Source organism: Artibeus jamaicensis, unplaced genomic scaffold (assembly GCF_021234435.1).
Source record: "Artibeus jamaicensis isolate MK-2021 breed Jamaican fruit bat unplaced genomic scaffold, CSHL_Jam_final contig_335, whole genome shotgun sequence".
Classification (NCBI taxonomy): Eukaryota; Metazoa; Chordata; class Mammalia; order Chiroptera; family Phyllostomidae; genus Artibeus; species Artibeus jamaicensis.
In genome coordinates, this window is record NW_026521800.1 from 3,006,169 (window position 1) to 3,028,985 (window position 22,817).

At 45.8% G+C, this 22,817-nt stretch overlaps 1 protein-coding gene across 6 annotated transcripts in view; it reads left to right on the top strand.

Annotated features, from left to right (window-relative positions):
• RREB1 (ras responsive element binding protein 1) overlaps window positions 1-22,817 on the top strand; it is a 180,435-nt gene that overhangs the window by 123,972 nt on the left and 33,646 nt on the right. For all 6 annotated transcript variants that reach the window (XM_037158663.2, XM_037158662.2, XM_037158660.2 and 3 more), the window contains 2 exons: window positions 16,596-16,743; window positions 17,284-17,420. In XM_037158663.2, the coding sequence (XP_037014558.2) occupies window positions 16,596-16,743; window positions 17,284-17,420 (285 nt within the window). The remainder of the gene's footprint in view (window positions 1-16,595; window positions 16,744-17,283; window positions 17,421-22,817) is intronic.

Here is a 22,817-nt window from a genome sequence, read left to right on the forward strand (position 1 = left end):
GACAAGGCTCCCGTTGTGTGGATTTCAAGATGCATTTCTCCAAGGCTCAACTCCACAAGGTTGCTCTGGAGCACAGTGCATTTTGAAGCACACGGTGCACCTGCCCCGGCCTCCCCCGCACCCCGTCTGAAGGTCGCCTGCACATGCACACGTGACACATACCTCCGCGTGTGCACATTCCTGCAGGGGAGCCTTGCCTGCCAGTGTTCACTGTGAGCAGCTGCTGTGGGAGACACGCCTGCGCTCACCGCAGATCTGTGTCGCTGCAGCTCACAGAGGTCCCACAGCACGTGTAATGAGGACCCCAGGAACTGCATCCTTCTCAGTTGCAGGTTGTTCTTAACTGATACTGAGGTACTCTCTGTAGTCACCCACTTCATAGAAGAACTTTATTTCCTTTGACCACTAGTCATGTTTTGTTAAGTTATTTTTGTTTATAAGGTGAGTCCATCTTTTTGTTAAGTTTCCTGTATCTTAGTTTTGTGAGACGACCACCAGCACCTAACTCAACTGAACTGTTAGTAAAGAAAACAAACCTCACAGAATCGGTAGCTTATTAAGTGAGGTGTGCTCATGTTGACAGTTGCACTGTAGCTCTGATCAAGTCCATGACTTCTTACAGTTTAATTCTAGTCAATAAATTTACATTATATTTGCAAAGTAGTTCTGTATTTGGTAACTAGGGAGACAGGAGCGATGCAAATTCCAGCTCATTCTGAAAAAGGATGGGGAAGAGACCATCTCAGCTTATTACTGACTGTATCTGGCATAGTACTTCAAGCTGCCACTTCCCTGTATGCAGATTTTTGTGTTTTTGAGGTTTGAAAATCCTTTATCCCAAACCTTTCTAACCACAGCCTAGTTCCCGGGCAGAGTAACAGGTTGCCGTCAAGCACAAAATATGTATCATGGAAACATCGCTGTGGCTCCAACTTCTAACTTCCCAGAACTCTTTATCAGTTGCTCGCACGTTGAAAATTTGGATTGAGCGGTGCTTGTCTTCCAAAACAAACTTGGGAAACTGAGCCAGAGCCCGCCCTCGGGAGAGCTGGATGTAGGAAAAAGGGCACTGAGCTTTGGTGATTTGCAAATCTTTCCAGAAAGTGCTGGGCTGCAGAGCTGTGAAGAAGTGATGACACTTGACAGAGAGGATTGAAACAGACCTCATTTGGGAGAAATCCGGTCTCTGAAATCGGTGTCCCTTTGTTTGTGTTTGTTTGTTGTAAACTGTAACGGCCTTGGGAAAATAGAAAATTAGCTCCCACTTTGCTCCTCGTTTTACAAACCATAGGCTTTTAAGCTGCAAAGACAGTTGTGGAATATGTGTTACGGTGAGAACACTCTGGAGACTCTGGCAGGAGCAAACTTTCCTGACTGACTTCCCCGTTTGTTCTCCAGAGAGCAGGGACGTGTGCTCATTTCTGCTGTGGCATCAGGAGGGTGAAGGGGAGGGAGGGAACCCCCTGGAACCTCCTCTAGTTGTTTGCCGTGGACTTCTTTCATCACCCAGACAGCGTGACTTTTTCTGTTGCTAAGTAAGGAACATAGACCCTGAGGATGCTGTTGGGTGATGGACAGTCTTCAGAAACAGAGGTTTGTGGGTTCCTGTTACGCTGGAAGAAAACACCCACTGCACAGCAGTGTGACCTACTCCATGACAAATGAGGCCGTGACCTCTCTGAATTTAGTGCATGGCTCTCTGACACTTAGGCCGAGCCAGCCCCTGGCATGTACAACTGAACTGGGGGTATGTGAACAGGTGGCCAGCATTAAAGGATAGAAGGAACAGAGGTAGGACAGTGACTCGGGAGGGGATAGTCACTTCCTTTGCAGAGCCCGACAAGAAGAAGGGCTCTGCGAACCTCTGTCGTGGGACTATCCAATTTAAAGATACACCGTACCTAGCACTGGTACTTGCTACTTTCAGGAGTGGAGCCAACCACTCAAAGGCTCAGCTAGTTCCACCTCAAAATGAGTCTTATCACCAGATGCCTGCTACCCCGACCAAAGGAATCCAGTGTGCTAATCCAGTGTGCTAGTCTCGTGTACACAAATCTAGTGTGGGTTTGTGTACACGAGACTTTAATGGTAGAGATGCAGGGTGACCATGCAAACTGGCCTGGACATGCGACCCTTGCATATGGTGGGTATTCAGTGAGTATTGGGTGGTTTCCTGGGCATCCAGGCAGTTTCACTACATTTAGTGCTCCGTGTACTGAAATAGACACACTTCAGGTATAGTTTAAAAAAACATTTCTTTAATAAGCATTGAAACTCTCTTTTTAACCAGAAGAAAATTCTGTGCTGTTGTTTAATTATAATTAAATGTCTTTAGCCTTTCTTTACATCGCATTCACTGGAATTGAAACCTGTTTGCTTTTATTCTAACTTCAGTCGTGGTTTATATAAAGGCAGCCTGTCTGTGTGTCTTCTCTGGTAGGGCCAGTAAAGATGCTCCATAGAACGGCAGAGGGAGCCTTCTTTTCTTCATCTTTAACAGGGTGACATTTTGCTCACGGATTTTGTTATTGTCAGAATTAAATGCTATAATATATACCCAAGCCTCTGGTTCACATAAGATATTCAATTGTAGTTTACTTCCTTTCTCGTCTCTCTTAGGAAAACTTACGGTGATGCATGAGTCCCTCTGCAAGCTGGTCAACAAGTGTATTTTCAAGGCCAGGGAAATAGATTCTTGTGCCCTTCAACCTTAACAGTAGCCAATAGTCTGAGGACAGCGTATCATAGCTGTGTGCCTTATGCCTAACTTTCCTTTACTAAATTGTGCAGATCTTTATTACCTGGACACCTTTTTAGGGATTTCATGTTTTGTGGTGTTCTTACATTTTTCACATGGATTAGCACTTACACTATTAGATGAGCATCTGTGGTCCCTTTCAGAATTCTTTACATTTTAGAAATCTGCACAAAGTAGGAATTCCCTGTCCTATTCCCTGAGAAAAAGGACAGGTCAGTGGCAACAGTGAATCACAACGCCGTACACCTGGAACTAATACAATGCTGTGTCAGTTGTACCTCAGCTTAAAAATAAGAACAGGTCAGAGTGACTTGCCACAGGACTTTATTACTCAAATAAGATAAAAAGCATAAGGGAATCACAAAACTGGAAGTTGAGGCATTTCAGTTGACAGTCTCTCGTGCTGCCTTTTTTGTGTTTGCTGACATTCTCAAAGATTTTTTCTTCCACTTTGATTTTTTTTCTTTTCCAGTGTCCATTAACAAACCAAATAGTTTGTTTTTCTTTGAAAGGATATTTTGAAAAATGTGCTCACTTTTGAGTCTGCATTTTCTGTGAAGGACAGGCCACAGATCTCAGTCATAAGACTCCCCAAGCCCAGCACAGCAGGGAAGCCTTTTTCATCCTTGAAATGATTCTTGACTTTACAACCTGCTTCATAATTAAATAGTTTATTATCATTTGGCTGACTGGATACTGATGTTTACAAGTCAGGTCCTCTTCTGTTTTGGCAGAGGTGGTATTTGTGTATTTGTTTTTTGGAGATTAAGTAGATGCAAAAAAAAAAAATGTTCTTGCATCCAGGCAATATGGTCGTTTTGACGTATCTCGTTGAAATATTTCAAAAGCTCAGTTGCACCAGGGAAGACTGATGAATGGCATCACAGTCTGGAGCGCCACAGCTTGCCCGCACTTGAACAGCCTGGCATTTGTGAGAGCTAGAAATTAGGTCACAGAAAGGAAGGTATGTGTTTGCTGGGGGTAGGAGGAGGAGTGGCGAGCTGGCCGCTGCTCCAGAGTTGCCCAGACTCCCCTCCCACCGTGCCACTCTCTGCTGTTCGAAGCACTTTGAATAGATCTTGAGTGTGGGTTAGGTTTAGTGTTAAAATACGAAAGTATTGAAGTAAAGAGAGGAGAAGGAGCCGGGTTACCAGCGTCAGATCCCAGACGTAAACCTGCAGGTGCTGGCCGCAGTCCCACCTCAGCACGTCCTGGTTTATGCCTTGCATTTTTCCTCCTTTGTTTAAATATTCAACCTGTCCAACCTGTTTGGGCTGAACAAGCTGGTGCTAGCAAATATCTAAACATGCCCACTCACTGTCAACGGTTTTCTGATTTGTTAAAGAAGGTGATTAGCAACAAAATCTGCCCCCCACCCCCACACACACTAAACACTGAACGAGCCGCACAGAAATCTCAGTGTACACACACAGCATAGGGTCCCCTCACCTCCTCTTGGGTGTGTGTGTAGTGCCCACGGGCCTTTCTCCTCTGTGTCCTCCTAGATGCTGAGTTAGTAGAGAGCTTGTTGGCCTTCAGTGGGAAGAGATTTTGTATTTCCTTAAACCAGAGATTCAGTTGCATAATGGGTTCCTTGCTATGTGGTGTTAGTACTTAATTCTTCATGCATATATAGCACAGCTCACACGGAAGGGTTGTTCTAGTTCTACAGATGGGAGAACTGAGGCCTGCAATCTTCTGGGGTTCAGCTGAGATCAGAAGTAACCTTGGCCCCCTCCCTGGAGCACATCACTTGGTGACAAGTCACCTGTAGGGAGCAGAGGTCAGTGTGTACCACCTTAATCCCGGTTTTGGTAAATGGTGACTACACTGCTGCAGTCAAGCAGGGCCATTGTTTTTCACAGGTGACGTTTCTCTTTGGATTCATTTTCATCATTTCTCTCTCAGGGTTGGACTGATTTTGGTACGCCATTCCTCCTCAGCGCTTTCTCACGGCCCCTGGAGAATGTGCTGCGTGCCCCCGTTGTGATGCTGTCTGTCCTCTTCTCCGTACTGCGTCCCCGCTCCCACCACCCAGCATCCCAGGTGCCTCCGTGGCAACAGGCCCTCTCTAAGGACCCCGCCTAACTAAGCATTACTTGTTGCTCTTTTGGAAGCAGCTGAGGAGCAGCAAATAGTGACTTGTCACCACCTTATTATGGTGATAATCATCTCTTCCTCCTCTGTAAGAAAGAGGATGTGAATAACTAGCTTCTGCCATCTTAAGAAAGCTGAAGCTAGTTCCCTCAGGGCTGAAGGGAGAAGAGGTCTCAGTGACCAGTGACTTGAGTGTTTCCATTCTACCCTGAATCTGTCTTGGGGATTAGCTTAACTATCGTTTTTTTTAGCTATTTGCCATAGAAGGGCCTTCTCCAGCTGTGGAGATAGGATTGCTTTCCTCAGGGGTAATGGCTCTGAGAATGTCAAGTTCAGATGGGCTCCATCATCTGGTAAGGGAGCCTTGCTTGCTACAGGGCCAGCTCTGGGTGTGGGATTGGGACCCCAGGCTGTATGAGAAGACTGAAGAAGTGGAGGAAGTGTAGCCTGGGGAAGGAGAGCCCACTCCAGTACAGCACCTGCCCAGAAATATCTAAGGGAAGGTGGTAACTTTCTACTTGCTTTTCTGGATTAACACGGGAAGGTCCAGGCAGGCCAGTTTCAGCTCTGCATGAATGAGGGGATTCTCTTTGGGTGAGGTAGAGATCAACTCATTCTACCCCTGAGGTCTTTTGTGTGTTTTTTAAGAATTTGCGATTTTTACCTAGATATGTGGATGATGTATTTTTGTGGGTATTATAAACAGGTATTCAGGGAGCCAAATAAGTTTTGAAGCATGTTGTAACAAATGAACATTTGTTTTAGCAAAACAAGGGAAGGCAAAGGAAAAATAGTTCAGGGGGGTTTAGGGTATACTGATTTAAAGGCATGGTCATTAGGAACAGGGTCTAGAATCAGGATTTTTTAAAGGTTGATATATTATTGACACAGGCCACCTGCCAAGCTCTTCTGCACTGTATCTGAAAGTCAGGAGAGGAGGAAGGGGCTTCAGGATGAGCAGTGAAAAGCCCTCTGTTTTCCAAGGAGATAGTCAATAACTGGAAAATGCACCTCGAATCTGTTCTGAGGCCAGTGGCTTCCAGTATCAGCAAAGAAATGGGGGGGGGGAGAATGTAATAGCCAAAACGTTACTTTTCTCCTACTTGAAGGATGGCTGACAGATTGGGAACACTGAGGGGAAAACGTTCTTCAGGCATCATCCTCCCAGCTCTGTCCATCAACAAGGAAATGTTTACACCAAGGTCTTACATGAGACCAAGACGAGGAAGGAATTGCCTTCCCCGTCATGCACGACCAAGGAGACAGGCTCTGATGGAGCAGGAGAGCAGGGTGGAGTGGGGCATCTGGCTGAAACTGCACCCTGGAGTTGGGGTGGTGAGCAGCTCTGGTCTGAGGAGCAGTAGAGAGAGAGAGAGAGTGCCGACACATTCGTGAAACTGAACCCCTGGCACACCCCTACTTTGAATTAAGATTCCTTAACTTTTTATGCAGTTTCAATTGATGGCACCACCAGAGTGTCAGGCTGTATTCAACAGGGCAACATGTGGGATGTGGTCTTCTAGACACCTCCCTCTTCTTCTGCCCCTGAGTGTAGACCACGGCAGCAGGAGTATGCTTGAGTATCAAGACCAAGATGCAAACCTCCCCTTCGTCCTGGCCCTTGCTGGTCACACTGCCTGTGTCAGAGGACGTGGGCTCTCACTGGCTCGTGTTGGGGTGGGCACAGCATCTGCAGAGCCTTGGCAGCAGCCCGGTGGCGGCACCCCCACAACCGGCCCGCGGACAGCAGGACGCCTCCCCGAGGTGGGCACTTCATGCCGAGCCGACTTCGAGATCTCTCTCAGAGAGCTCTCTCCTCGGTCAGCAAGGCTGCGTACACTGCTGCTCAGCCTCCCCCCACACCCAGGCAGAGCTGGCGTGACCTGCCTTCTGGATGAGCATGACTGAACCTGAACAACACCCAAATTACTAGAAGGTGCCTTTGAGCTCACAGGTGGGGCCACTCTGGGAAAGGCTGGGTTGACGCTTTGCCATCCTGTCCCTGGCCTTGCGTACACCTTCGTCTTCACTGCCCAGCCCCTCTTTTGGTGCACAGGACTCAGTTGACATTGCAAGTATCACAGCTCCCTTCCCCTCCCCTACCCCTCCCACACATCTGTTACAGAAACATACACAAACCTTTCTGGAGGCTTTCTTGTCTTTGGCTCAGAACATAGGTTGCAGAGCTATGATGCTTTCAAATCTCATTCATTCTCTCTTTGATTGTCAGATGGCTTTGTTGGGAAAGCAGAGGTAGCACAGGGTACGGGTAGGAGCGGGGATATGCCCATACCCAGGGTGTGAATACCTGTTTGGAACCTGTTGACCTCAGTCTGTGGGCCCTGAGCAGTGCTGGCGACTATTTGTGTACAGCGTGTGTCCTGAAAGAGTGACCTTTTTTGTAATGCCATTCACTCAAAGGATCAAATAATTCAGCTCCTAGGTAAATAAAAATCCATGAGGAAATTAAGACTGAAAAGTTAGCAAATGCTGGAAGTATATAAATCTCTCCTGAGCTTTGACCTTCACAAATTAGATATAGGAACACTTGAAGAATGTTTGATTGAGACTTGCCTTGAGGACACCTTCTACTAGTTGAGAGTTTTTTAAAGGATTTTTACCCCGAAAATAACTTTATGAATGTTAAACTCTACATCTTTTTTTGTTAGGTATTTGTATCAGTAAACATGTGCAGGGACTACGGGTGACCCTGGGAGAGGCTTAATGTTTATGTCCAAAAAATGTCAGCGTCTTAGTCGGAAAGTTAACCAGATCTGTGAACAGTGTGAAGGGTTAGAATTTCCTCGTCATTATTGGCCTTCACACTTGAGTGTCACCTGGAGGGTTTGTGGAAACCCAGGACACTGGGGTCAGGCCTGAGAACTTGCCTTTGTAACAGGCTCCAGGGGGTGCTGATCCTGCTGGATGAAGGACCATACTTTGAAAACCAGTGCTTTAGGGTCAGGGTCCCCAACCTCCGGGCCTCGAGCTGGTACTGGTCCGGGCCTGTTAGGAACTGGGTCGCGCAGCAGGTGGTGAGCTTAAACGTAATGCCCTTGAATCATCCCAAAACCATCCCCCTAGCTCTGGTCTGTGGAAAAACTGTCTTCCTCGAAACTGGACCCTGATGCCAAAAAGGTTGGGAACTGCTCCTCTCGGAGACTGGTTGTATTCTCCCAGGACATTTTACAGATGTGAAAAACCGAAGCTGAGGTTGCCGAAGTAGCTTAGGCAGTCTGTGTGGTTACTAGATGGTAGAACCAGAATATGGCAACTGACATGCCTCGTACTCCCAGGCTGCCCCAAGCCTTCATTGCCATCACATGCTCTGTCTGTCTCCTACACATCTTCCCACTCACATTTGGGGTTTTTTTTTCCGTATATCCCAATTCCTACTTCTCAGAGCAAGTCAGTGCTTGAATGGTCAAAAGTTTACTTCAATTCCCAGGATGACAGATTTGCATACCTAAGAAAGGTCAGCAGAAAGTTACTGATGTGGAACTGGAAATCAGGAAGTTCAGGGAGGGAGGGAGGGATGTGCTTTAGAAATGGATCTGTGTCCTTTGAATTACTCTTGTACAAGGTGTATTTATTTGGTTAGCTCTGATACATTCCTTATTGTCACAGACAGCCTAGCCTAGCTACAATGTATCTTTTCACATTTTAGAAAATAAATGATTATATCCACAGGAGTAGGAGTAAAACTTTGAGTTGAAAATCAGCATCCATCCCAAAATTCAAAGCAGGCTCTTATCAGTGCTAGAAAGTACTCAGACTTTTTTCCTCGTTCAAGAAACATCTTCAGTTTAGGGTGGTCAGTAATGTGGACTATGAAAGAATTCACAAAGAGAAGAAAGTATATAAAAACTTTGTTCTGTGCTCTTTCTTCTTGTGAATTCTTTCATAGCCTGTGTCACTGACCACCCTAACATGTGACATTAGTTTTGTATCATTACTGTAAAAGCTCCTCAGAGTGCTGTGAATGGGAGAAAGCTTCACTTGACTCCCGAAAGAGTTCTGATAAAATTTCTTCCTTAGACCACAGTGTGGCAGGATTGCTAGTGTTGAAGCGGCATGCCTCGAAAAGAAAATTCTAGAATTTTATGCAAAAAGCAGACCCTTGCTTTGCACTTATAGTAATTCCTTTCTACTGTGAATGTAGATATAGTTTTGAATGTCTAAACACAAATTAACCCCACTAGAGAAAAAATCAGCGTGTGCCCAGAGTGTTCACATTTGGGGTGTTTTTCATTAATGTCTCTTCAGTACAGCACTGTTTACCATTTCATATCAGGTTTGCTCACAGTAAATCTTAGTAAAGCAAATTATTAGCTCTCTTAGAAACCAAGGACATATGTTGTAGTGATGCTGGAAGTGAAACAGATTTTCTGCATTTACTTCATCCATCCTTCCTTCCATTCAGTGATTCGGCACTTAATCGTTAGTTTATTTGTCTATTCCTCCGTTCGGGCAGGTATTTATTGACTCTCTACTATGTGCTACCAGGGGACTATTGCAGAGTAGTATACTTCACGGCACGAACATTTTGTGTTTCTCATCCTTGCCAATCTGGAAAGTGTGAAAAAATGGTAACTGTTCAGGCGCAGAATGGAGGAGACGTGGCTTGGTAGCAGTTGAGTGAAGAAATCATGGAGCCCTTATGAACCGAGGGTGTCGTGGTGCTGGGGACACCCACAGGGAGAACCCAGCTGTGTCCAGAGCCGCTGGAAGGTGGTCCTGGCCCTGTGGCGTTCACTCAGACCACATCCAAATTGCTATTCACTCCTGATCCAACATTTTGTGAAGGGCAGTCACCAACTGGAGAGTACTCCAGGGTTAACAGTGACTGGTAGAATTAGCAGACTTGAGCTCGAGCCTGGGAGAGCTGGCTGAAGGAGCTGGAGGTGTTTGATGTGGAGGACATTTTAGAGGAAGGCAGTCGTCATCCCGAACCATTGGAAGAGCTGCCATGTATAAAGAGAACGTAGACTGATTCTGTGTTGCCCCTGAGGACAGATAGACATTTAAAGGAAAGACGGAATTTTTGACTCAAGGTTGGGAAGGTGACTTTAACAATTAGCAGTGCTGAACACAGAAAAGTCCTTGTGGCTGGAAGTATTCAGTCAGAACTGAATGTGTGCTTACATCCAAAAAAGGGGAGAGGACTTTCTGTGCTGAGTGGGAAGTTGAATGTCATCTCAGCTTCCTTCCAGTTCTAAGGTTCATTGTTATTTATTGATTTTTGGGGCACATGGAAATCAGACAAACTAGCCCTTGAAACAAAACCTGAGAGAAAAATAGACCCAAACCTTCCTCTCTGTTTTGGCCATGTTTTCTGGGAGAGAGGCCATGAGCGGCTCATGGTGACTCGCCCACTTCCTGTGAGGGTATGGGAAGAAATGGACAGCTAGAGGCCAGGCAAGGAGAGTAGAGGTCAGGTGGAGAGCGTTGTTAACCACAGAGCACAGGCAACTCCAGAAATGGCTGGAGCTCCCAACCCTGGTAGCTCCACTGTTGCCTGAAGCCTGCAGCTGTTGGTCCCCAGGTAGCTGAAAGGACGGATTGGGGATGCCCTGTGTCTTGGCCTGCAACTGGAGATTTAACCCTAGAATGGATATTGCTGGAGTTTCGAACCTAGGGTTCCAACCAGGCTCAGTCTGAAAATAGGAGTGGGTTGATGTGTTTGGCAGCCTCATACTTGCCACCGACCCCCCAAGACTACTCTAATCTCCACTTTCTCTGCCTTTGACAGTGATGCAGTTCAAGGGAAGTCTCAGGTTTTTTGTTTTTTGTTTTTTCCAGAATCAGACAGGCAGGACTGGAGGTGGGGAATATTCTTGCCTGACCTTGGACTCTTCACTCCCTGTTGAAATTTTGTTAGTGTTTGCTATCAGCTGCTAGGCCTTGGGCAACAGTCGCTCAAAAAGGAAGTGTCCTGGCTCATAGTCGAGCCCTAAGATTGTAGCCCATCACCCAGAACACAGATCCAGAGGCTTGGCCTTGGTAGGCAGTCGAGGAATGGACTCGAGTCGGCATCTGAGGTCCGTCCCGTCCCAGTCGTGAGGCCCTGGGTGTGTCAGCCTCTCCACACCTCAACAGCCTCATCTGTGAAATGGAAATAATAATCTGTGTCAGTTTCCTACCAGATACTGAGTGCTTCCTAGTCCCTCTTGTTCTTTTCTTTCTGTGGAAATGACTTGTCATAAATCCTAATAACTAGATAATAAAATATCATTTTGCAAGTAGTAGTATCATGATAGAAAAGGTGCAACTTGACATGAGCTAGTGAACAACTGACAACCTTTGGTCTGCAGTATTCTCACAGGCTATTGTAGCCTCATGTTCATCTGCACAAATAACCTACCGACTGATGAAAAGGGTATTCGAGCTATTCATTGAAAGGGTAGGTTTCATACTAATTTGCATCCCTTAGTATTAGCATGCTTCCTCAATTCTTAGATGCTATGAAAAAAATTGTTTCCCTTTCTAAAGTTGGAATGTGCCACACATTCAATGTCAGAAGAAACTTGCCAGCCTTTCTTTTTCCCTCCAAACACAGATGATCTCCTTAAGTAACCTTAGAATGCAGCAAGTACTTAGAATAAGGGTACTTCTTTTCATTAACTTTAAGGCTTTAGGTGACCTAGAGCTAATGATTAAGCATCCTTTCCTAATAATCTAAGCAAGAATTCTGTGGATGTGGGCATTATGGTTGGGATTCTTTTCCCTTCTGCTCCACCACACCACCTCCCCCTAGGAGGACAGAGATTTGACCTGAGCCTTCTTCTCTGAGGCCCATTTCCTCAAGGGTTAGGCCACATCTCACCTGCCGTGGAAGGTCGGGCTGGTGCTCTTCAGGCAGGGGTTAATCTTCTGGAGTGTGTCTGTGGAACCGAAACAGGGGAGGTCAGCATGTTAGCGTGCACACGCTCAGCAACAAGGACTCCCAGGTATCGCAGGGCAGGGTTATGTGAGGGAAAGGCAGTCTACCTTAGCTGTCATTGAGATGGTGGCCTGAGAGCCTGTATTGCTGCTGCTGCTTCTGGTTCACCAGCTTCTTTGCCTTTTCACCTTCATCCTGTCTCCTCTGAAGATGGCCCAGTAGAAAATCAGCTGAACTTTTTTTTTAAAGAATTTTTAAAAGATTTTGGTTATTTATTTTTAGAGAGAGGGAAAAGGAGGGAGAAGGAGAGGGAGAAAAACATCAGTGTGTGATTGCCTCTTGCATGCTCCCTTCTGGGGATGTGGCCTGCAACCCAGGCATGTGCCCTGACTGGGAATCAAACCAGCGACCCTTTGGTTCACAGGTCAGCAATCAGTCCACTGAGCCACACCAGCCAGAGCTGAGCTTCTTTTTACAAGTGTGACAGGATAGTTTATGAAAACTTGGTTGTTTTTCCCATTCCTAAGAACTCCAGTACAATAATCTTGTAAAAGTTATTTATAAAAAGCCGTGGCTACCTTCTGACATCTGGCAGTATAACCCCCAGTCAAAGACGATGCTGATGCTGATGACTATCTTCAGGAAAACTAAACGTTTTAGTTCACAAAGCAAGGAAATGGAGATGACTATTTTTGTAATGTCATTTTTTTTTCTTTCCCTATACATCTCGGGACCTTGTTCTTAGAGTGTTTGTTTTAGAACTTGTCAAGCTAGGTCACTTTAAATCAGGTATCTATAAAACTCTCTTTTTGGAACCCATAAAACACTTTACTATAATATATATATTCCTAGTCTCATAGCAGGGTTGCAGCATGTAACCTACAAATTTTATTGTCCCGGCTCATTCCATGAGCTGTTAATCCGTGTAATACTACATGGACAACACGGAAGGGTTTTGGGGTCTTAATAAGCAACCCAGATATTGTTTCAGTCAGCACTTCTCAAATTTGTCCCCCAGTGTTTTTCAGAAGGCAGGAGAGAGAATGCACAGTACTGCTAGAGGTGAGGTGGGGTATAGGGGCAAATACAGAGTGATTACTTATTTTATGAACTAGTGGTATCTGGGAATTCTTTATTCTATAGAATTATGTGTTCTAAAAATATAGGGTCTGGCAGAATTAACTGCCTGCTTGATTGTGGTTGGTAGGGTAATAATATAGCTGTAATAATTTATAGTTTTAACCTGAATATTTCACCTAAAATGTCATAAATGGCATTATTTGTGCCAGACCTTTTAGTATTGGGTTGGCCAAAAACTCTATATGATTTTTTCATAAAATAGAACACATTTTTAATTTCCATCAATAATTTAATTGATTTGGATATTTTGAGTGTGTTGGCTCTTTCCTGCATTATATAATGTTGATTGTTCTCAATTAATGTCTCAATTTGATTGCTGTCAACTTCCATTGCTCAACCCGACCAGGAAGCATTGTCCAGCGAGAACTCTTCAGCATGAAACTTCACAAATCACTTCTGACATGTTTGATTAGTCACAGCACCTTCTCCATCCACTGCACAGATCTTTTTTTTTTTTTTTGCGTTTTTACCTTTCTCGAAATAATAAAGCATAATGTGCTAAAAATGTCGCTTTTTCTTCTATCTTTATATTAAAATAGCTACATAAAAATTCACCAATTTTTATATTTTCACTTTTTATTATATTTTATTGATTATGGTATTACAGTTGTCCTGATTTTTTTCCCCTTTGCCCTCCTCCACCAGTCACTACCCACTTTCTCTGGCAATGCCCCGACCATTGTTCATGTCGATGGGTCATGAATATAAGTTCTTTGGCTACTCCATCTCCTTTATTGTACTTTACATCCCCATGGCTGTTCTGTAACTACTTATTTATACTTTCTAATCCCCTCACCTCTTCACCCATTCTCCCCACAATTCTCTCCCACCTGACAACCATCAAAAAGCTCTCTGTATCCATAATTCTCTTGGTTCGCTTTCTGTTCTCGATTGCTTAGTTGTTTTAAAAAACAATCCAAAGATTCAATTGTTGTTACATACATATTTTTGCCATTTTACTGATCATAATTTTGATCTTTTTCTTAAATAAGTCTCTTTAGCATTTCATATGATAATGGTTGCTGATGATGAACTCCTTTAACTTTTTCTCTTCTGGGGAGCACTTTATTTGCCGTTTGATAGCTTTGCTGGTAGAGCAGTCTTGGCAGTAGGTCTCCATTGTTCATGACTTTGAATATATCTTGCCAATCCCTTCTGGCCTGTGAAGTTACTTTTAACAAATCAGCCAATAGTCTTATGGGAACTCCCCTGTAGGTAATTAACTTCTTTTCTCTTAAATTTATTTATCTTTAGACAGAGGAGAAGAGATGGAGAAGAGAGAGGCAGAGAAACACCAATGTGCAAGACACATCGATTTGGTTGCCTCTTATATACCTCCAACTGGGCACCTGGCCCACAACCTAGGAATGTGCCCTGCCTGGGAACCAGTGACCTTTCTGTTCACAGGCGAACACTCACCAGCCAAGGCTCTTGCTGCTTTTAAGATTCTCTCTTTATCTTTAACCTTTGACATTTTAATTATGATGTGTCTAAAAGTGGGCCTCTTTGCATCCATCTTGTTTGGGACTCTTCGTGCTTCCTAGACTTGCAGACTTGTATGTCTATTTCCTTCCCCAAATTTGGGAAGTTTTATTTCATTGTTTTTTCAAGTAGAATTCATAGTTTTACCAGAAGCTGTTTATACTATTCTCATTTGGGGGGGTTCTTTTTACTTCTCGTTGTTCTGATTGGTTGTTGTTTGCTTCCTTACGTTCCAAATCATTGATCTGAGTCTCAGCTTTATCCACTCTACTGTTGTTTCTCTGTAAATTGTTCTTTATTTCAATTAGTGTGCCCTTCGTTTCTGACTGGATTTTTTTTTATGCCGTTGAGGCCCTCACTAAGTTCCTTGAGCAATGTTTTATCCTTATAACCAGTGTTCTGAACTCAGCCTCTGATAGATTGCTTATCTCCATTTTGTTTAGCTCTTTTTCTGGAGTTTTGATATGGTCTTTCACGGGCCATATTTCTTTGTGTTCTTGTTTTGGCAGCTTCCCTGTCTTTGTTTCTATGTATTAGGTAGGGTTGCTTTGACTCTGTGTCTTGGTAGTGTGGCGTAATACAGTAGATGTCCTGTAAAGTCCATTGGCACAGCCTCCCCCATCACCCAAGCTGGGTTTTCAAGGTGCGTGTGCCCTTTGTGTGGGCTGAGTACACCCTCTTCTTGTAGTGGAGCCTTGATTGCTGTTGGCAGATCAATGCAAAGGATTTACCCGGGCCAGTCAGTTGCATGGACTGGCTGTGACCACTGACCACCAACTGCTGCCCTCTGTGGAGGATCACTGTGCAGGAGCAGGGTGGTAGTACAAGACTGGTCTGTAGCTGTCCACTCAGTGGACTGATCCTGGGATTTCCCAGGTGCTGCGGGCCAAGGTCAGTCACCACTTTCGTTTTGCCAGGGCCACCCTGCCTGAGCTATAAAACAATCAGAGATGGCTGCTACTTGTGTTGGGCTTGGAGATCCCATGCGAGGCCAAGCTATGAATCTAGGCTGGCTGCTGCTAAATGCCAGGCCTGGGGCTCACTGAAGACAACTGTTGCTTGTTTGATAGGATTTAGGAAGAAGTTGAGCCAGGACCAACCATTCATATGGAAAAGCAGCTTGGGTGGGCCTGTAAATTGGATGGGAGATAGTCTCTTGGGATCTCAAAGTCAGGTCAAACAGTGTTAGCCAGGTTGATGGAATCTCAAATCCAGGGAAGAGGGTTTAGAAAAGGGACAATGGCCTCTGCTCCTCTTGATGCCAAACACTTCAGTTCCTCCCTGTGTACCACTGGTGCCTTTCAAGTTTCTGCCCTGGTGTTAGAGCTCAGAGGGAGTGAGTCTGAGTAGGTGAGTCCATGTGTGGGCTCTTTAAGAAGAACTTGGGGCTCCAGCAGCTTCTTCCACTGACTGAATTCCCACTGATTTTTGCAGCCAGAAGTTGTGGGGATTTATTTTCCTGGCACTGGAACACTGGCCTGGGGGGCCTGGTGTGGGACTGGGACTCTTCACTCCCAAGATACACCTTCCAAATTTTTACCCACCACACCTGGTTGTGCCATGAATCTGCTCCACATCTACACTCTTCCTACCAGTCTGGGTGGATGTGCTTTTCTTATTCCATAGTTGTAGGACTTCCATCCAACTCGGTATCTGACGGTTCTGAGTGATGGTGGTTCCATACTTTAGTTGTAATTTTGATGCGGTTGTGCAAGGAGGTGAGGCTTGTCTCCCTATGCTGCCATCTTGACCAGAAGTCCTAATAAGTTTTTTTTTATATGATAGCTGTTACCATACTATCTAACAAAATTGTTTTGAATGACATTAAAGACAACTAAGCACTACTAGAGCCATCTTATGGGGAAAAAAACAAATGAACTTTTTGGCTAGCTGAATACATTTTGCCTGATAAGAAGAATGGGTTATCAGTTTCTTTTTATCTCATTAGTGCCAGTGAAGTTCATGAATGTCTCCCAACAGACAACAAAGTATTAAGTGACATTTTTGAATAGCACTTACAAGAGACTTAAGAGGGTTAAAGGAAGTTATAGGTTTTTAAATGAGAGAAGTCACTGTATAAATTGTACTTCATATCTCTTAAGAAAATTTATGAACACCTAAATATAAAATGTAAACATTTAAAAGAAATAAAAGAACTCAATGTTTTGCTAAATCACATTGTGTGTGTGTGTGTGTGTGTGTGTGTGTGTGTGTGTGTGTGTGTGTGTTTTCCAGACACATGAAGATCCATGAGAAGGACCCTAACAGTGCCACAGCTGCAGCCCCTCCATCCCCGCTGAAGCGCAGGCGGCTGTCCTCCAAAAGGAAATTCAGTCACGATGCCGAGTCAGAGAAAGAAGACCCAGCTCCTGCTAATAAAAAGGTCCTCTGCCCCTAGCCTGGATGTGCCCAACCACGGGACTCTAGGTCGAAATACTCCTAGTCTTTATTTTCACAGTTCGGGGTCTTCGCAGCCATCCTCCCTGAGCCCGTGGCCTGTTTCCCCCACTGTTTTGTAAGGTGTCTACAGAAAAAAAGAAGTGCCTTTGTGCTTCTCTGCGGAGCCCCCTGGCTGAGCCCGCTGATGAAAATGAAGAGCTCCTTCCGTTACTTCTCTACTTCTCTTTTCTCCTGACTAGAATGGGGGCTCATACGTGTTAAAGACTCTTGTCTTCACTTTTTGATTCCCAGTGGCAGTCAGATGCTAGGTGCTCTGTAAATATGTGTTGAATGGATGAGAGGGTGGGTGACATTTCTAGTGAGTATTCATTGCATAAATGAAGGGCTGGTCAGTAGTGTCCCAAATACCTAGGAGTTGGTATCCCATTCCTTTTAGATAGCTTCTGGATTGAGTGGGCTTCTTTCAGAAGCAAACCCATTGGGGAAGCCTCTTTCATGACTTCACTTTTTCCTTTCCCCTAAGATGGTGGAAGGTGGGCACTCAGGTGACTTGAAGACGAAGGCTGATGAAGTATTTCACTGCCCAGTATGTTTCAAGGAGTTTGTTTGCAAGTATGGACTGGAGACCCACATGGAGACCCACTCAGATAATCCACTAAGGTAGGAGAAAGGGTGGGATATACCTGCTCTCTGGAAAACTTTCCATTCCTGTTTTTTCTAGTAGATGACATTTCCTTTTTTGTCGTTACTACATACTGGGCTGAAATCATTTAACTTGGGTATGAGGACATTAGTAAGGCCATTAACAATGGTGTATGAAGTCAGGTTGAACGGTGTGCAACAGGAGGTGGCTGTAGCCACAGAATGTGTTCAATGAGGTTCACTCTGCTTCCTTCACCCCTGGCGAGCCCATGCAGCTGTCACTATGAGCGCCCTGTACACAAGAGGTCTCCTCTCATGGGGCTTTTAGGCAACAGACACACTGTCTTTGCAAAAGGTGTTTACAATCCAGTAATTGTTAGAGGTGCAAGAGTACGAGGCAAGGATAGGAACTGCGGGTGTTTACACTGAACTGGACTGGTGACACAGAACACCGAGAATGCCTTTTGGGTTGACACCAAGTTCAACTTCAGGCAAGGCATTCCACCTAAAGGGGAGTGATTGTTCTGCTGGTCCAGCCTCAATTTCAGCTTTTTGCTGGCTCTGGTTTTTCTGATCCTCAGCCTTCCAATGTAAAAACGTAGATGGTAATAACTGTCCAGCAGAACTTGAGGCTATGGGGGGCATGGAACTCAGCTTTTATCTCTACCTTCCCTGAGAACTTTTACATCAGGCAGGAAGCCTTGTGTTCTTAGTGAGCAGGTAGGCTTGGGAGCTTTTCCTATAGAACTACCATTTTTAAAATGCCATGCCACTGTTGTTGAGCATTGAAAAGAACAAGGCACCATCGAGAGCCACTGGTGCAGTGTGAGGCTGCAAAGTGACATGTCCGCTGGGGTCACCCAGGGCAGAGGCGAGCACAGACGTGGCTGCAGGGTTGGGTTGCAGAAGACATTTTGGGAATGTAGAACTCTGGGCATCTGCTTATGCATCTGACTCACTGATATGTGCACCAGATTTCCTTCCCAAAGGCACATGTTTGGTTTAGACGTAGGAGTGAAAGGGTCTGAGCAAGCTGAAGACTTCTGTGTTGAGGGAAAAGCCTAATTAATTGTACAGTAACTTAAAGCTGTGTCAAATGTCATTACCTTAAGTCACATTAGCTTGACATTTTTCCATTGGGGTGAAAAAGGATTTATGATAAGTTTAAACTGCTTAGCAGTTGAAGTACTATAGAATGTCTTTATATAACTCCCCCATCTTGGGAAATTGCATAATGTGTGGGAGTGGGCACGGGCTGCTTGTCAGGACCCTGGATCCTAGTGCTGTCTCTGCTCGCGTGGGACCTTGACCAGCTGCATGTGAACCTTGAAGGAGAGCTGGACCAGATAATCCTGGTGTTTCCTTTCAGGCTTTAATTTCTGTGATTCTGACACCTGTCTCTTAATAATTCTCTGTTTACCAAGAAAAAGCATCTGGCGTGCTCTCTTATAGGCCCTGTAGCTCTGAGAGATTCAGGAACCTGACTTCATGGCTTCATTAACATCCACAGCATCCCTGGATGTGGGCTTGTGGTGGGTAATGAATATTGAGATAGTTCTCTAGACTGAGGACCTGAGCAAACAGATGAGCCTCACATGGCGAGTCGTGGGCAGAGGCCGGAATAGCCCGTGGGGCCCTCAGCTCCTGTCAGTGTAAGGTAAACACACTGCTAGTCTCCGAGTTCCTTCATATAACTTTATTTCACTTCATGCTTTAATCTGTGCTCACATGTCATTAGGAACCATGCACTTGCCTCCTTCTAGATAATTCTGCCTCACAGGGAACATAATTTGACTCTCTGTAGAGGTTTCTGGGTGTCTGGAGCCTGCATAGCACAGTATATAGCACTGAGAGACAAAGACCAGGTGTCCCCTTCTTAAAAAGGCCGGCCTGCATGAGGGTGTGAGTTCTCCTGGAAATGGAGCCTTCTAGACAAACTGCTTCCCCAGGGATAGGCTGTGCTTGCTACTAAGAGGATGGAGAAGGGAATCTCACTGGGCACTGGTTGTTCCATTCTGTACAGTTTGGTGGGTAATTCACTCACCATGTTTCCAAGGCCTCCAGGGCCACCAGTGGGCTGTGATGTTCAAACTCAAGTTCTGCCTGATTTCTTTGCCTTCTCAGTAGTAATGCTTTTTGTTTGGTAACGGGTTGACTAAAGAAGTTTTATAGCCTGGCGGGGACTCAGCTCCTCCCAGCAGGCCTCCCTCCCGTGGAACTCCTGGGTGCTGCCCCCCCAGTGCCTGGCAGTGGCCACAAGAAGGGGCTGCCTAGTTTCCATTGTGGGGGACAGTGAGGCCATCCCCTGTCTAGTGGCTGTTGCTAGGTGGGGTGAGGCTTGTGTCTGGAAACCAAAAGGAGCTGATTACAGAACATAGTTAATTTCCCTTTTCTCCTGCCTGCTCTGACTTTCCGCATAATGGCCTGCTATCAGAGGAGGCCATGGAGCAGGCAGGAGCCAGTGGGGCCCAGCCGGGCAGTGAACTGTGACAGTAGCTGGTGGGAGAAACTGCTTGTTAACCCAGAGCTAAAATAGGCACCAGCTCCATTTGCAAACCCCAAAGGCAGCGGAACCACAGTGGGATAGATACTACCAGTTCAGGCAGAAAGTTTGTAACTCAAAACAGCTGTTGGCTTCTCTGCTCTCCTGCCCATAGCCCCCCATCTCCAAAAGCTGGCAAGATGCCCGTCGTTCCTTAATAAAAAGTGTTGGAAATCCAAACACGTGTAAACGCTGAGGCCGTTGTCCTCCATTCTCCTGTGTTTCAAATTAATGAAGTGTCAGCAAAGAACAACAGGAAGACACGAAGCCACTTGTAGCAATTCTAGCTCTTGTCCGTCGTTGCCTGGGCCCTGGCGTGACCAGCAGTAAATCCACCCCTCTCTACAGCTCCCCAGACAAGGAGAAGCACAGGGCTTATTGAGACCTGGTATGTGGAATCAGAGGTGATGGACAAGAGTGTTCAGCGAGCAGGTGGATGCAAAAAGGACCTCCCTGTGTGCGGATGTTTCAGGGTGTTGAATGTCTTGCTTGATTGTAAGAATAGAACAGAGCAGCAGGTCATACACTGCCATGAATAAAGTTAGCTGAGAGGGAAGTGCAGGTCAGTGCCAGCCCACACAGGATGAGAGCCTCATGTCATTGTAAATTTTCTAGGAGCCATATTTTTTAAAAAAATTTATTGATTAGAGAGAGAGACATCGATTTGTTGCTTTACCTGCTTATGCATCCCTTGGTTGATTCTTGTGTGCATCCTGGCTGGGGATCAAATCTGCAACCTTGGCGTGTGGGGGTGATGCTCTAACCAACTGAGCTACCCGACCAGGGCTAATCTAGGAGCCACATTAAAAAAAAATTTAAAGGAACAGATGACATTGATCATGTTTTGTTGATTATATCAATGTCCAAAATGTAATGTCAACATAGGTTCAATACAAAAATTGTCAGTGATATGCTTTACATTCTTATTTATGTGCTAAGTCTTGACAGTCCAGGGTATGTGGTGTGAGCACAGCCCTTCTCAGTTTGCACGAGCATGTCACAAGTGCTCAGCAGCCCACCTCGCAGGCGCAGGTCTAGGTCAAGCCTGCCTGTGGCAAGGAAGGCCCCAAGGCAGCGAGCAGCTTTGCTTTGGAAGCGTCCGGTCTTGTGTCTGACTGACTTATCTCAGGCTGACTGAGGCTGGGCCTGGACAGGTGTAGCTGAGTGGTCACCATGGCAGCGTGACTGCAGATGGAGGCAAGACTTGGCAGTAGTTATTGTTTCATCTTACGTGGCTTCTTGATTGAAGGAGATGAGGTAATAAATAATTTTTAAGTCATTTCAGCAAATGATGTAATGTTTGTTATGTGTCAGGCAATTGACTAGACTTGAGAAAAATAATAGTGATGTTTGAGACAGGGCCCTTAAGAGTCAGTCAGAAAACAAGTAAACGGGCAGTAAAACGAGGCGAGGCGGGTGGATTCAGGGTCCAGGGGCCACAGTGCCCATTGTTCAAGCAGAGGGGGCCCCATCCTGCTAGTCTAAAGCTGCCCTCAGCATTTTGTGTCAGATGGGCTCCCCGCGTTTCCACCAGCGGAGCCCTCCTCCCTTTGATGGAATTGTGGGTCTTGGTTGTCTGTGAGGTGACTTCACATTGGAATGCAATGCCTTTGAATCTGTCAAAAGTTAGTATACAGGGAACCCAGGTGGGCTCCGACAGGGGGATTCTCCAGTGATCCAAAGAGTGTTCAGTTCCGAACCTTCACTGCACACGTGCGCACACACAAACACACTCACACAGTGACCTGCAGGAAGACCCTCTGACTAATTCACACGGCATTGGTCCCACACCTTTTAAATACCATTCTAAAAAGAGGGAGAGGGGATCACAGAATACTTGTCAGCATCTTGTATTTGAGTCTCAGGGGTCTGAGGCTCGGCCAGGTGGAAGCAGAGTTAAAGTGGTGCCAGTGGCTGAGGGTGGAGAGGAGCACACTTCCCTTCTCCCTCTTCTTCCCCGTGGGCCTGGTAGCTGGACACACCTTTGTCGGTTCTGCCCCCTCTCCACCCTGCTCAAGGATCTTCTCTGTCACTTGGGCTGTGCCAGGCAGGGACAGCCACCAGCTTCTGGGCTCGCCCCAGCCCTAGACCTGCCTGGGCATCATGCCACGCTGGTTTGGTTGAACAGTCCGTCCAGCATGTCAGGACTCGGTGTGCAGCCTGGCGGATTCCTGGGCGTGGGGTGGGCAGGCTGCTGCCCACCACTGGCCAGGGCCCTGTCACAGGGCCCGCACTCCTGCTCTCAGCAACTGAGAGAGATTAGTGCAGCTGTCGGATGTCAGTTCTCAGCTGGGCTGGGACTGGAGGGGAGGATGGGGTGGAGGGCAGAGGAATGTCTGAGCTGGGCAGGGCTCCGAGGAGAGGTTGTTTGCACTTAGCCCTACTTGCTTCTAGAGACAGAGCAGGAAAAATGAAGCCTGAAATCCCTTTTAAAAAGGAACGTCAGTCTGTTCATTAAAACACTGTAATGATCGAGAAATCCAGTATCTCAGGGAATTGGCCAGGGTGAGCACCAGCTTTCTTATCAAGATATTTTACAAGGTTCTGATGACGGGAGCTGCCTGCTGGCTGCTTGGGGCTGTTAGTGCTCAGAGACACTCCCTGTTCAGGGTCCAGGCATCAAGAATGTGGCATGGGTTGTAGAAGGAGCTGGACATCTGCACATTACTGTCCTCTGAATAGACAGTGGAGCAGGGTGACAGGAAGGAATTATGCCCTTAGCTCCATCCTCACTGCCTGGCAGCTCTGTGGCCTCAGTGAGTTGAGACTCAGTTTCACCATCTGCAAAATGGATTTTAGGACTGTTGTGACAGGCCTTAGACTGTAAAGATGCTGAATAAACATGTGCCTTTGATACTGTTATTTAGAAAATG